This window comes from Passer domesticus, chromosome 9 (assembly GCF_036417665.1).
Source record: "Passer domesticus isolate bPasDom1 chromosome 9, bPasDom1.hap1, whole genome shotgun sequence".
NCBI classification, from domain to species: Eukaryota; Metazoa; Chordata; class Aves; order Passeriformes; family Passeridae; genus Passer; species Passer domesticus.
Window position 1 is genome coordinate 37,820,692 of NC_087482.1, and position 15,263 is coordinate 37,835,954.

The following is a 15,263-nucleotide window of genomic DNA, read 5'->3' on the forward strand; positions in this document are numbered from 1 at the left end:
ACTACACTTAGTAATAGCAACATAGATGGATGTCAAAGAGATAAAAGCACTTTTACAGATGCAGCAGAAACATTTGATGTTGTAATGTTGTGTGCACCTAGTGTGGGAAATCTGAGCTGTGATTTAGACTTGGAAATGTAGATCCAGTACAGATAGAATGGAGATTGGTAAGCTAAGTTTTCCAAGAAGTGCTTTCTCTGTTTTCTCTCTGGATTTGAGTTAGCAGGTTAAAAATGCAAATGCCCTTTAACTGTGTTTTTATCTGATTTCCTTTTGAATTGATTTTGCTGACTTTTAGTCTGAATTCCTGAAGGCTTCCTTCTGGCATTGGACCTTACCTCATATGTGGATAATTACATTATGTAGTGTCTTAAGACCATTTATTTTTTTTTTTCTCCCTCTTTGTCTCCTTTTTTTTCTTTCCAGAAATTGCCTTACAGCATGTTTCAATGTTCTTCCGATCAGAGCCAAAGTGGGAAGTAGTTGAACCATTAAAAGATATAGGTAAGAAGGGCATGTGTGCATGAAAACGTCTCAATTTTTTCCTCAACTATGAGAATTGTTGTAAGATTCCAATACTGTCTTTGCTTACAGAGCTTGTCCTGCCTGTAAGCTGTGTGATTTAGCAGTGTTTAATTAAAACCCCTGCTGACTTTTTTCTTTACTTATTTTTGTAGGTTGGCGAATACGTAAGAAATATTTCTTAATGAAAATTAAGAATCAACCAAAGGAACGTCTAGTGTTGAGCTGGGTATCTATGCTTTAATTTCATACTGAAGTCTTTCTCAATTGCACTCAAAGTTTTATTTTGACTACCATGTGTGAGTGATGGGGAGAGAGATTGAAGAGCTCAGGCTTTGAGAGAGCTTTGGAAGCCCTTAGGTAGATGCTGTGTGGTGTGGAATTTCTTGTATTACATTTCTTTCCTCTGGTGGCAAATCCAGTTTGGAAGTTTCTCTGCCTGGTCATTTGTTCCCAAACCTGCACCTCAGGATTCTTTTCTTGTGATGATGCAGTTGTTGCCCATAATATAAATGTGCTCACTGAAAATAATGAGATGAACCTTTTTAAAGTCATGGGTTTTCCTACTCAGATCTTTAGTAGTGCTGACAAACTAATAGGTGAGGGGGACATGAATTGCTCCCCTAATGAGAGCTGCTTTTGCTCCTGTGCTGAAATGTGTTGCCCTGAGCTGTATGAGCACAACTGTTTGTGAGACTTCACTGGAGAGCAGAGGTCGCTGAAGCCTGTGGGAGGAGGGAAGTTTTTCTGGCTGCAGAGAAAGAAGGTGCCTTATCAGTTCCTAATGTACACAGTCCCCCAATTTAGGGTTGGCAAAGTTCGTGCAGTGGTAGTAATGCATGTCAGATCTGTGGGAGGAAGGAGGCAGTAATACTTATTTATGGTCAGGATGTTTGTATGGCCTTATTCAGCCTCCTCAGGTTTCATTTTCTATGTGTAATTTTCTTGCTTGCTCTTCAAAATATGCCTTCAAACATGTGTCTTAATTTGCTGGGGTAGAACATTGATCACATTTTCTGTATGGAATGCAGCATGTATTCTGATGCCATTGTTTTCCTGTTTACTTCCAGGCTGATCTTGGCCCTGATAAATACTTGTCTGACAGAGACTTACAGTATGCTGTGAAACTTCTTTCTTCCTGTTGTGTGAGTACTGAAGATTTTTAAATTGTGCTAGCATGAAAGTGTGTGTCAAGGACTGATCTTGGAAAAGCACATGTAGCCTAGTTGGCATAGTTTGTAATTTTAGAGCTGCTTTCATTAAAGGTTTGCAAACCTTTTAATTACATTTTCCATGTACTATGAGGTAACATGTTCTCAGCACAAGTAATAATCCTGCAGGATTATTAAAGGAGATTCAGTGTTGTGGTTGATTGGATTTTTTTTCTTCTTGTGCAGTACTGTGAGATCATGAGCTTTTATTTAATCTCCTCAACACCTTCAGGCTGTTAGGACAGTGCTGTTTAGGTGTAATTGCTAATCCATGGGCTGGGATATTCTCAGGCAGCAGTTGATGAGGCAGTGGAATGAGTATCATTATTTTTTCAGTTCATTGGACTCAAGACAGGAGCACCTTAGTAGAGCTGCAGTGGAGGGTGTGCAATTTAAGCTCCTGTGAAATGCCACATTATAAATCCAGTAGACGTCTCTGCCTGAAAAAATTGGCATTTGACTACAAAAGGAGTCTCTGGAGTCTCTCTTTAAGGATGTTAAGCATGTGAAAGACTGCCTGAAATATTTTGGTTTTAATTTATATGTTAATGGAGTAATGTCTTTGCAAAGCTTCTTTGCATTTACTCCAGGTTAAGACTGAATAACTTGAGTTATTCCATGCCACTGACAGAATCCAATTTACTGCTTTAAATATACAATTCAGACTGACCTTTTCTTACTTGTGAATTGAACACAGATTATTAAAAAAATCCATCATCTAAAATTTACCTTCAGTTTCTTCTTTTGGTAGCATCCCTATATTTACAAAATCACTTTTGCCACTGCCAACGAGTCTTCAGCTCTGGTTATTAGACCATTCAGTGAAAAAGGGACACTAAAGGACCTTATTTATAAGGTAACATCTTCCCCCTACCCCAAGTCAAATGGCACAACATATGCTGGAATGACCATACATGTTTTTTATAAAAGTGTTTGCCATCAATTGCTAAGCAAACTAAGACAAATAATGACTTTTCTGGGCATGATACTTGATTTGTGTTTTTCTTTTGAAGGCAAAGCCAAAAGACCCATTCCTGAAGAAGTATTGCAATCCTAAAAAAATTCAAGGTCTTGAACTTCAGCAAATAAAAACATATGGAAGGCAAATATTAGAGGTAATTTTTTTTTCTTTATCAGCTTTTTTGATTTATTATTTTGGAATCCAACTGGTCTAACTACAGAAAGTGGACAAACTTTTGAATACACAAGCTTTATATCAGCAGCAGACTTCAAAGCTAAATGTAAATAGATATCTGCTGCTGAGTTGAATTTAGATATATTTGTGTGAGACCATTTATGACCCCCCAAAAAAATGCATTTGGTATGTGTGGAGTTTAAATGGGAGAGAGGTGATAATATAGTCTGTTCCTTGTGTAAAAAGGGAAAGTAACTCATAGCCTGCAGAACATGTGCCATAAATTCATGGTTGTTAGTGTGTTTTTAATTTTTTTTAACTTAAACTATCATATTCAGTAGAATTTTAAATTTTAGTTTCCAGATCTCTTTGGGAGGTGTCCATAAGCCTGCTTTGAGGATCAGCATCAAATATTTGTTTTGTGAAAAGTGCTACCAGTGAAATGGGAATGAATAGTCAGCCAAAGAGGATGTAGATAGAAGATCAAGTTGAGTGAGCATTCCAAATGGGGGTCTCATTAATTATGTGTCTGCTTTAGTATTGGAGCATTTAAGTTGATGATCTTACAATCTTGAGATCATCAGACCATCTTGTGATAGTGCTTCTCTATTCAATTTTTTTCAGGTATTAAAATTCCTCCATGAGAAAGGATTTCCTTATGGCCATCTTCACTCTGCCAATGTGATGCTGGATGGGGATACCTGCAAGTTACTGGATTTAGAAAATTCCTTGTTGGGACTCCCATCATTTTATCGATCATACTTTTCCCAGTTTCGGAAAATTAATGTAAGGTTCAGACAAGGAATTCACCTGACTCTTACACAAATCTTTATTCTCAACCTTTGTTTGTGGAGAACTGCCTAGAATGAACAAACCTCTCTCAAGCCCCTTTTGTTTAATCTGAGCTTTGCTCCATCAAATTGCTTTTCTGCTTCCTCCAAATCACTGTCTGGCTGCACAGCAGCTCTGTTGCAGCACACTGGAGTGAGGCTGGGGCCAAACGTAAGCAGGTGGAGGGGGAGTGCAGGTGAGGGTTTTTATGACAACAGTCCCAGCATAAATAGAGGTAAAATGCAATTGTTTTAAGATCTCTTTTCACCCTGGTCTGTATTTCATAGGAATTTGCATATTGTCTACTGCAGTTTCACTTGTATGTCTGTACAGTGAGCGTAGCTATTTACTTGTGCTTAGCTGGGAGCAGTAATCAGCCTTGTCTTTGATGGGGACTGAAAATTGATCAGATGGTTGCAGATTCCAGCTATTCAAAGGTTATTTTTATTTTTTTGAGGGGTGTCTGTTTGACTGCAGGCTTGCAAAGTAAAGTATTTCTCTTACTGCAAAAATATGAAAACAAATTTGCCCTGTTGCAGCAACATCATTCTCTGCCTTTAGGCTCTCATTGTAATAAATTCTGTGCAGCATCACGAGAGAGCTGCTTGCTGACCTTGCTAAACTAGTTCTACTGTGTTGTCAAGGAAATGATCACAAGTTCATGGTTAGTCCAAATCTGTTAGTGCCATCAAAGCCTTACTGCAAGAGGAGCCTCTTCTGTTTAAACATGGTTCAGAAATCTTGGAAATATGCTGTCTGGGAGCTGAGCATGTATGTACAGCTTGCACAAACCTAAGGAGGAGCAAAAGAGACTCTCCTAGGTTTGTTTGGCATGCATTTTCCCCCATCTTTTTATCTACTTCCCTGTAAAGTGACAGCTGGTCATTTTATAAATCTCATTCTTTGCTGTTTGACTTAGCTGGGAAAGTGTGCTTGGTTGGGACTTCTGTTGATGTGTAGATCTCTAAACTGCTTTGTGAAGAGTTTACTACTTCACACATTTTTGCAGAACATGACCACACTGCTCTCCCATTTGTACCATCTTGTACAGAAAGACAACAGAGGCTGCTGTAGCTTGCAGCATGAAGATTTCATCTGAGCTACAGTTATGCAGGGAAATGGTTGTGGTTAGGAACTGCCTTAATGGTTCCTCTTGTTCCTCTTTTCTATCTTCACAGGCAAGATCACTGGGTTAACCAGTTGTGAAAAACTAACAAGTTGTGGTTTTATTTTTTGTTCCCCCACAGACTTTAGAGGGTGTTGACGTTCATTGCTTTGGACACTTACTGTATGAAATGACCTATGGGAGACCTCCAGACACCATTCCAGTGGAGAGCTTCCCCCCTGCTCCATCAGTGTTTGTTGGTTAGTATGCAGTGCAGAACATCTCAGTCACAGCTGCCTGGGTGCACTCTTAGACTCTACCTAAGCTGAAGTGCTGTGAAATAGCAGCCTGAGATCTTTGCACCATGTGACCAGAAAGAATTAGCAATTTGGTCAAATAGAAAATGTGTTCTTCATCAAATACATGTAGTGCATGAGTAAAACTTTTTTAGCTGAGTGATGAAGCAGTGTTTAGCAAGTAATGATATGCCTGGATTCCCTTGCCTCATGTTTAACATTCTTGAAAAGTTTCTATGTGTAATAGTAATGCTATAATAAAAACCACATGCCACAGAGCTTCATCACTGCTTGGTTGATGCAATACTTAGGGGAGCATCACACTGCAATGCCAAACGTTCATTCTAATTCATTGGCTATCCTGCTGTGCAAAAATGTGTTCATTCTTGTTCTTTCTTTGGTAGTGTCAGTGTTGGAGTCCATTCTGACTTGTGAAGCTCTGAAGAATGGGATGCCAACTGTCTCCCGGCTCTTACAGATGCCGTAAGTCCTGTTCGACTTGTTTTACACTCATAGCAATGTTTTTAATTATTTTAGGAGGAAGAAACTTTCTGCTCTTGTTCCTCTTTAGAAAGGTTTGCTCCTTGTTCTGAGGATGTGTCCCAGGTGAAGCTTGGTAGGCTTTGTAGAACCCATCCCTTGTTAATATGTGTATTTAACTTTTCTTTGTCTCTCAGTGTGTTGGAGCTGTTACATATGCACTTTATTTAGCATGGTTTGAATTAATCCAACCACTAAAGTAATGCAAACATGATTGAGATCATGTACAGATTGATTTAAAGGGTTTAGAATAAGGAGTCTTTGCATGTTCCCTTCAGACCTGCTTCAGAAGGTTCTGCTATCAGTTCACTTAGGACTGGCAAAACACATCCCTTGCTTTGCTCAGCAGTGACATTTAGACCTGCTCTGGGTCTGAAATGTAGAATGGAAGTTCTCTCTGGTTTCTTGCAGGGCTGGCTTAGGGATTCTCTGAAGCATGGACAGAATGAATTTCCTTACAGGAAATGTAGTATGCAGTGAAGGGGTGAGGGCAGGCAGGGGGCAAGGCCAGGATGCACAAAGGGAGCACTGCCAGTGTGCCACTGAGGGGGGACCACACCTGTCTGCAGTGCCACCCTGCCCCAGTTAGGGCACTGCATTCCAGGGACATTGCTGTCCCCATGCTGGGACATGTCACCAGCATGCTGAGCATGGAACCACAGTCCTGGTGGGAGGTTATTATATTATTTCTTCATGTGAGGTGCTGTAGCTGGGGCCTCCTCAGTGGCAGATTGTCCATACCTAAATCTGGGTCTGCTCTCACAGCACAGATTGCAGAGCATCCAGAGCCTGCTCTGAGGTTCAGATTTCCTGGCTGGGAAGAGTCATTGCAGCTTTCAATTCCATCTTCTCCTCCCCTCCTCTGCTTTTTAAGGTGTGAGGGAGAGAGAACAATGTAAGAAAGGTAGAAATACTGTAGGAAAACTCTGAATACAGAAATATACAAGTGTTTAAAGATGTTGAATGAACAATCTATGCCCAGCTGCATTTGATATGTAAGATATTAACCTACATTCTCTTCATACCAATACTCTTTACAAAAGTCTTCTACATAGATATGCAATGCAATTAATGTAATTTAAAGCAATTAATATAATTTAAATATATATTTATTATAACCATAAGAACATGTAATCTGAAAGGATCAGAAAGTCCTGTAAACAAGGATGAACTTTCATGGATTTCTGAAGTATTTTAAAATCTGCTTTATTTCTGAATTTTTCATTCTCCTGAATTAACTTGATTCTAGATGTGAATTCATTTACTGTACTATGAGCCCGTGATAATTTTCCATAGTGAACAGCAACTCAGAAATATTTATCTTGGAGCCAGCGTTGAGGTCTCTCTGTGACAGATTTCTAGTATGTTCTCCAGGACAAAGTATCTTGAAATGGACTAACCAGTTTATTTTCAGACTACTATTGCCCTCTAGTGTTTTTGTTTTGGATGGAAAAGGATTAATCATTTATTGTATTCCTGCTGATACCATAGAGGGGAGAGCAAAAATATTACAATATTTGCTTTAGTTGCCTTTTGTAGAGGACAGGCAAGATATTTTTAAATGTTAAGTTCACTTGATCTTTCACATGTTCCTTGTTAATTCTAAGACAAGAGTTGTACTAAGAGACGTTTTTAAAAAGAGCAATTATTTTGTTTAGGTAAAATTTAAAATAAAGTTCCTGGATTTTTTTTTTAATAAAGAATCCATATATTTTTAAGGAAAAGGTATTCTCTTTTGGGAGGAATCTTTCTCTGCCTTGGATAACTGTACCTGTTCTATCCACTTTCAAAATCTCTCTCACAAACCATTTTTCTCAGCCATAAGTAGTGGCTACATTCTGAGGGGTGGGTGCTGCTAATCTTACAGCAGTGCTTAGAAAATAAGAAGCAGTACATAAAAATCTGTGGCCAAGGGTTGAGGACAAAGAAGCAAAAGGAGAAAGAGGGGTTTAAGTGAACAGTACCAATAGTATTCTTGTTCTGGTTTTGCCTGTCTCTTGGGAATAATACTCCTCTTTTTAACTTTTTTTTTTATCAACTCACAGATTATTCAGTGACGTCCTGCTAACAAACTCTGAGAAACCACAGTTTAAGGTAGAGTTGAACACTGATTTGCTGATGTTTGTGGGAGTGCCAGGATGTGGATAGCTACATATTAATTGACAGAGGGGGTTGAGGAGAGCTGGCTTGATTTGCCTCTATGGCTGTTGCCATCAGTGTTTGGCTTCCTTTGCCACACTCTCCCCACACTGTCCCCGTTGTGCCACCCCTTGGAGGGGGAGCAGGATGTGATCCAGGGGTGTTCAAGGGCAGCTGCTGGACTGGAGCCCATTTGTGTGACTGATGGTGACACTCTGAGCAGAGCTCTGAGCCCTGCAGTCCCTTGCAGAGAGGAAACACCTTGCAAGCACCTGTGCAAGGCAGTTTTGCTGCCTGAGCCCACCTTGCTGCAGCTCCAGCACTGGGGCATTTCAGGGGCCACATCTGGTCCCACTGGGGAGCTGCCCCAGGGTGCTTCTCCTGGAGGATTTGTGCCCTCTGTCTTGTATTGGCAGCCTCAAAGAAATCTGGAGCTGTGACTGGAGTCTCAGAGTAGTTATCTGTCCTTGCCTTTAGAGTATCCCTTTCAGGGTTTGGTGTTTCTTTGTCCCTGCTGATCTGTAGCTGGATTTGGAGTAGAAAAACATGCATCTGGAGTCTTCTGCTTCACTAAAGGAATAGTGTCACATCTTGGGGCTTTAGATGAGAAATGTCATCAGATGAATGTTGAGTTTTGATCAGTGAAGTTCTGCTTTATCACATTTTGTTGTTCTCCATTCTGTATTAGATTCCTACTAAGCTAAAAGAGGCATTGAAAATCTCCAAGGAATGCATAGAAAAGCGATTAACAGAAGAACAGAAATTGGTAATGTCTATATTTCTTTATTTCCTACAGACATTTCATTTCCTCTTATCACTTTTACATGCAGAAAGTGAGTTTTTACTCAAAAGTGATTTTGAGTAATAAAGGTTTTCACCAGCAGATTTTCTTTCCCAAAAATGCAATATGAGGAGTTGTATAATAGCTGTTGACTGGATGGCATTTCACTGTTTTAAGAGGTGCAGTTTCACAGTTAGTGGCTCCCAAATTAGAGGATCATTTTAACTTCAGTACAAGTCTCCATCCTCTACCAGAAACAATAAAGGAAAAACTAGAAATGAAAAAGGAAATCCAAACATACAAAGTGACTGCAGTGTGTTTTCTTGCACCCCAAACATTGTTTTCAAACATTTGAGATCTTACTATGGTCTTATTCTGTTTTTTCCTTAATTTTGCAGATTCACCAGCACAGAAGGCTGACAAGAGCTCAATCTCATCATGGCTCTGAAGAAGAAAAAAAGAAAAGGAAAATCTTGGCACGAAAAGTAAGCAATCTTTAAATAGGTTTCTCCCACAAAAAAAGATGTGTTTCTTTTTATAATGTTTACTATGCACAGGTTTAGCCATATGTACATGACTCTACTCCTTCCTGTGTTTTTCTGCACTACTTCCTGGTTGTTTTCACTTCTTTAGCTAAGGAATAGATTTGTTAAAAAGTTTAAATTACAGTGGTAGCTGACTTGCATATTGGTGCAGCCTGTTTGAGGTTGCTGAACAAACCAGTCTGGGTTAACAGCTCATGCCCAGATGAGCTGCTGCTCTTGTAACCACATCAGTGTGTGCTGGGCATGGGGAGGGGGATGCTGAGCATTGAAAAGCACTGTGTGATACAGTGATGGCTGTTACAAATCTGTGTGTCAGTTCAACCCTTACCATAGACAGTGATTATTCATTCCTATCTTCCATTCCTCTGCTCCCTTTTAAAGAAGTCAAAACGCTCTGCCAATGAAAGTGGGGAAGAACACTCAGCCAAATACAGCAACTCAAATAACTCAGGTAACTACAGAGAGAGAAATTTGCTTCTATACAGCTCTGTCAGTTTTTTTGTTGTTACTTTCATCTTCTGTCTGAAAAGCTTTGGGATTGCCAACACTTTACATATTAGACTACCAAAGTCTGCTACCAGTGTTTTGGGTATTTAATAATAAGTAAATGGAGGGCTTAAAAATATTGTCAATGTTATATTCTCAGCTGCCAAACTGTAAGTAATGTCTCTTCTCTTCTGTGCCCCATTCATAAAAAAAATGATCAGTCTCTTCATTCTCTTTGATATTTGAGTTGAATAACAACAACATCCATTCCTTGGGCTGTTAAATAATGCAGTCTTCAGGGAGACTCTCTGGTGATCTTTATTACATACTAAGGTGTTAAGATGGATGAGAAAATTATGTGTTAAATTGCTGCTTCAGTGCCAAGTTTTAAAACAACAGAGCCCTTGAGAAATTTTCATTGAGTTAAAAGGTGTGGTTGGTACTATGGAATGAACAGATTACCAGAGTTGATTTTCTTGGCTGAAATGTGTCTAAAAGCAGCTTGTTGTGGAGTAGAGCAACTGGCTGAAAATCATCTCTTAGGAGAGATGGGGTGCTACCAATGCATTGGCACAACTCTTAAGGTGAGCAGAATTTGTATGCTGTACTCCAACAGCCCAAGCAGCAGAAATGTTTCCCACTGAGAAATATTGAGTGCATTTCCTATGTCTTTGGGGCTTCTCTCATACTCTGTACTGTAAAGACACTGTTGCTGTGAATGGGTGTATTTCCCAAGATGTGGAAGCAGGATTGGAATTTCAGTCAATAAAGTTGGCCTGCTCCCAGCAATCTGTCTGGTCTGTGTTGAGCTGCCATGTCACAGCTGTGGTTCCTTGACTGTTGTTTTATTCAGCAGGCTCTGGGGCGAGTTCCCCTTTAACATCTCCATCATCCCCCACTCCGCCCTCCACAGCAGGTATGTTCAAGAATCATTACAGTTTTTATCTTTTTTATGTTGTTTTTATTCCCCTCTGCCCCTCAGTGGTGGTGTTGTCCCAAGGATGATCAAGAGATGGTGGTTTTCAAGGATGGAACACTGAGATGTCAGTTACCTTGTGGCAGCCTGAGTGGGCATGTGCTCTCTTTTGAGGGTCATAGAGAACCTTTTTGTAACTATAACCTTTCTGAGATACACATGATATGATTTACCCAGGATGGACATGCTTGCTTTGGAGTCTGTATTACCCCAGGCCTACCCACATTGCAACTTTCCAGGCATTTTTTGGGCCTCATGTTGTAGTATGCATTTGTTCTGGTGTTAATGGTCTGCTGACTCTGAAATACTGCTTGTTCATCCCTTGTTTATTTGTTCTTTTTATTCCTGTACTGCTGTGATTTATTTTCAGGAATTTTAGGTGGGACAAATTCGGTGGCTTAAGCTTCATAAATCTCCCCAGTTCTGCTACACTCCATTGATAACCCAGTAGGGTTTGTAGAAACAAATCTGGAAACAAGATTGATTTGGGTTAAAAATAGTATCTGTATTATTTTTGGCCAGTTCTGTTTTTCAGTTTGCTGGGTGGCTGTGCAGAGAGTTTTGCTAATGTTTTAGACAGGTGTGGGAAGTGGTGAAGAATCTGCTTGAGTGGGCAATGGAAATGCTCTGAAATTTTAATTACAAATCTGAATAATGAGCAGTAGTGGATATGCTTCAGTCTGAAAGACTGGGAGAGGAGTACTGGCCAATATTAATAACAAAAGATGTTAACAGAATACATTTCTAGAGGGGAAGCAGCCCATGGCATTGCCATTTTTTATGGTGACTTTTGCCATAGGATTTCTGGTCCCAGGAACTTTCTCCACAGCACAACTCATTAACAAAGCAATGCAATCAAATTTGTCTTTGCTGTGTGTAGTCTTTCAAAGGACACTGCAGTCTGTGTGATGTAATTCAAATCAGTCATGCTGAAATTCAAATTAGTAATTTCTCCTTCAAGTTGAGGGCATGGGAAGTGTGTATTGTAGGAACTAACTCTCCCAGTTAGCCCAAGAAGATAATGCCTGTTACTGTGTTGCACAGTAACAGTGCTGTTCTCTGGCTGCACTGACTGTCATATGGAAAATTTGTTGCCAGTTCTGCCAGGGCTTCCATAAGGAAGTAGCTGAAATGTGGCTCCAAAATGGACAGGTGTTTAGAAAGCATTTTTTCCCCTATAAAACTATTGTTTAGTTATGTTCTGACTTGGACTTGTTGGAACTTGGTTGAAAGCTTTTCCAAGTTTTAAGCATGGGATGCAGGTTTATGTGCAGATGTGGATCAAAATAGCTCAGGTTTGTGCTCAACACTTGTCTCAGTTCAAAGCATATTGTCACAGTGTGTTTGTTGGTCACCTTGTGCCAGTGTGCTCCTGATGACTCCTGGGGATCAGCCCTGTAGTGACCTGATGGCTTGGCTGCTGTTTATGAGGTGTAAAGCCAAGTGTCACATTTTCAGGAATGCTTTTGTGAGTAGAATTCGTAGAAGTTTGAGATATTAATTCTGAGAGAAAACTAGATTTTTTTTTTCCACCAGCAGTGTTGTGGTTTTAGCTGTTCTAAGCAAGTCTGCTTTTATTGCCTTGAGGAAAGACACACCGGTCCCACTTTGTGACAAGTGATGCATCTGTAGCTTGCATTTCTCTCTTCTGATTTCCTTGTAGTTTCTAAGGATATTTACCAAAACTGCTCATGGGTGTCAGGGTGGTGAGATGATCTCAGGAAGGCATTGAGGCTTTCAGTCTGTCTGTCTGGTTTGGTGTGGCAGTGTTAGAGCTGGGGCCTCCTAAAGCATCCTGCTGATACAATACCACAGCAGAACTGAGGCTGGTGAGGAAAAGTGCCCTCAGGAGAAGCTTTTGCTCTCATGCTGGCCTGTATCTACTCATACATGGTGTGGTGTGTGCAGAGAGAGACACTGACCACAGGGGAACGGGCTCCAGGCTGGCATGGCCTGGGGAAGGAGCCCCTGGGGAAGGAACCTCCTGCAGGGAGTTTCTCACGTGTTGAGAGGTTCTTTGTCCCTGAACAAAGGCCTTGAGAGGCTTGGCTGGCAGCAGAGTGCTTGGGAGAGTCGGGGGAAAACAGAGTGAGGAATAAAACCATGGTTGGCTTCTGCTGTCTGATGGCAGCTGTGGGGCTGAGAGCATGGCCTGCTCTGAGGGGAAGGTGCCTCTGGAGATGTTGGTTCTCATGGGCTGTTCTCACTGTGACAAGGTTTTGGGCTGGTGGTGTTGCAGGTTCTTGGCTAAATAACGTATTTGAAATGCATTGTTAGATCATGCAAGTGACTCTAATGTAACATCCTGTGTTTCTGACATTCTCCTGGTGTGGTTCTTGTTTTTTCCCCCCACAATTCTTTGCTTCTGCTGTGAAAATCTGTTCATTTTTTCTGTGGCTGTGAGCAGTGGCTAGGATCAGAAGGGGTGCAGAACAGTGGGGTATGGGTCATTTAAAATTTCACTGAATATTTTCAAAATCAAATAAGCCTGTAAGATACAGCAAGGTCTCTTTCAACAGAGAAAAATTTGGAAGGTGTCACTTGCTTCTCTGGACTTCCCTGCAGGAATAGTGAAAGAGTTGTACTTAACAATCCTTTTCTGTGCCAGTTGCTCTGAATCCTTCAGTATGACATATGTTTCATTGGCACCCTTATGGTGCATCTTTCCTGCCCCTCACCTTCCTGTAAAACAGGTGGAATGCTTTAGGAAGTGCTTTTCCTGAGTGTCTCTGACCCCAAGTGTGAATACAGGTGTTAATACAGCAGAAAGTGTTTCTTGAACTGAATGGATTTTGTCCTCTGTGGCTAATCTTCCTGCAGATTTCTTTCTAAATCTCTCTAAATGCACTTTAATCCTGTAGAGCTTGAATTATGGCATGTGCAACTGAAAGCATGGATGTTGTATTTGTTGACCAAGTATAATAATGCTTAGAGCATGGAAAATTGTGGTTCATTTTTCAGAATTGAATGAAGTATTGTAAATGTAATATGAAATAGTCAATCTGCTGTCCTCATATTTGTCAGTGAGTAAGAATGTATTGACCTCTGTACTAACTTTTCAGCTAACAGTGTCTGTTTTTCTTACTTTGACACGAGAACTGGATGATTAACTTGTGTCCTCTCTCTTTCTCTGCTGTCTTCAATAGAGCATGCATCATTTTGAACGTGAATTTTCGGAAAAGTAAGCTAATGCTGATTTATCTCTTTAAAGATGCTCTGTTTCTGAATGGGACAGTTGGATGCAAATCTTGAAGTTGCTTAGTATTGGGAGGGAATAGAAGAAAAAAATCTGAATGTTCTTACAAATTATTTTAATGAAATACAGCATCTTTAAAAACTATCACTAAAATTATTTTCTTTGTTCACATCCCATTCTCAGCCAAGTTTTTAATGCTGTTTGCACAATTGCTGTCACTTTAAATTCATAATTAAGTTTTTGTTTCAATTCAGGCATCAAGTTTACAGCATCTGATTTACTTCCTATTCCTTTTAACACACTCTTTTAACAAAAATGTCCCTGTAAAAACCTTTGGTAAGTTCTTGTTTGAGTGTTCTATTCTTACAACTGCATGAATGAATACAATGTGTGTTTGCTAGCAACGTCCTTCAATGTATGTATTGGAAGGGCCTAGTGATAGATAAGTACTTGTTTCAAATGTTTTTTCTAGTAAATACAGGAAAATATTTCACTGTAGGGCAGAAGAATTTCATCTGTAGATGTCAATGTATATGATTGCATGTGTGTGAACTCAGATTTCTTTTGCACCACTTGTGTCAGGAAGGGAAGGACAGCTTGGTGTTGATTATGTAACTGAAGTGAATGGATTTGAAGATATTTGAAGATTTCTTAATTAACAGGTTCAATATGTAATGCCCACAGCTAGTCAGATGCCATTCTGAACCCTGCATGTATTTGTGTCTTACAGCAGAGCTCAAGTGTAAGGATGTAATTCTCTGTTATCAGTTTCCCAAGGGTTTCACTACATGATGCTGTCAGCAGCTCAATTTCAGTAATAGTGAGTCCTGAGGAATTTAACAATTTTCCAGGAAGAAAGGTGATCTCTGCCCCTACTTCCCTGTCTTTTCTACTCTTGTAAAATAACCAGACCCAAATTTGAAGATACCACATGGAATCTTGGCCTAGTAATACTTAGTGATCCAAGCATTTTGTGTCTTTTTTGCCCTCTGTGTCAAACCTGTGCCTTCTTTCACCATGTTACCACTGTATTTGTATTCCCTGGCCACTGCTTTCGTGGTCATTCCCTGCTGCATCTTGTACAACTTCTTGCATGGTCTCTTTCAGCCTCACCTTGCAATTCCAGACAAAAATCTTGTCTTTGTTCTCTGCAGTTCTTGCATCTCTTTGATGCAGTTTCTTTTGTGATTAGCTGCTCTTGGTGCTTTCACAGCAGTTCCCCTGATCTGTTTGAGGCAGGTTGGTGCACCAGTCCTGCAGGGTCCTGCTCTGACCACTTCAGCCACTAAATGGGCACTTGGACTGCTCTTGGTCTTGTTCTTCCTTTGGCCAAGTGCCAAGTTTTTCTTTCCTGGCATCCATCCACAAGAGAAACAGGACTCTAAGGCTGGGAATGTTTTGTTGGTATTTCTAACAGTAAATTTATGTACATCTTTGGCAAGTGTAAAAAGCAGATTTGTATAAGTTAGAAGGCCCCAGTATGCAATTTATTTCAGTTTG

At 40.1% G+C, this 15,263-nt stretch overlaps 1 protein-coding gene across 10 annotated transcripts in view; it reads left to right on the forward strand.

Annotated features, from left to right (window-relative positions):
* PXK (PX domain containing serine/threonine kinase like) overlaps positions 1 to 15,263 on the forward strand; it is a 32,794-nt gene that overhangs the window by 14,715 nt on the left and 2,816 nt on the right. The window contains exons 5-19 of one of the 10 annotated variants that reach the window (XR_010368637.1): positions 427 to 504; positions 678 to 751; positions 1,593 to 1,667; positions 2,485 to 2,589; positions 2,747 to 2,848; positions 3,493 to 3,654; positions 4,947 to 5,064; positions 5,505 to 5,583; positions 7,686 to 7,734; positions 8,468 to 8,545; positions 8,959 to 9,045; positions 9,487 to 9,556; positions 10,445 to 10,507; positions 13,714 to 13,748; positions 14,018 to 14,099. Coding sequence is in view for 4 of the 10 variants with exons in the window: in XM_064432864.1 (XP_064288934.1) it covers positions 427 to 504; positions 678 to 751; positions 1,593 to 1,667; positions 2,485 to 2,589; positions 2,747 to 2,848; positions 3,493 to 3,654; positions 4,947 to 5,064; positions 5,505 to 5,583; positions 7,686 to 7,734; positions 8,468 to 8,545; positions 8,959 to 9,045; positions 9,487 to 9,556; positions 10,445 to 10,507; positions 14,018 to 14,073 (1,196 nt within the window). In the remaining 6 variants the exon portion in view is untranslated. Of the gene's footprint in view, positions 1 to 426; positions 505 to 677; positions 752 to 1,592; positions 1,668 to 2,484; positions 2,590 to 2,746; positions 2,849 to 3,492; positions 3,655 to 4,946; positions 5,065 to 5,504; positions 5,584 to 7,685; positions 7,735 to 8,467; positions 8,546 to 8,958; positions 9,046 to 9,486; positions 9,557 to 10,444; positions 14,100 to 15,263 lie in introns of all 10 variants that reach the window. The other 9 variants (XR_010368639.1, XR_010368636.1, XR_010368638.1 and 6 more) reach the window with 9 other exon arrangements.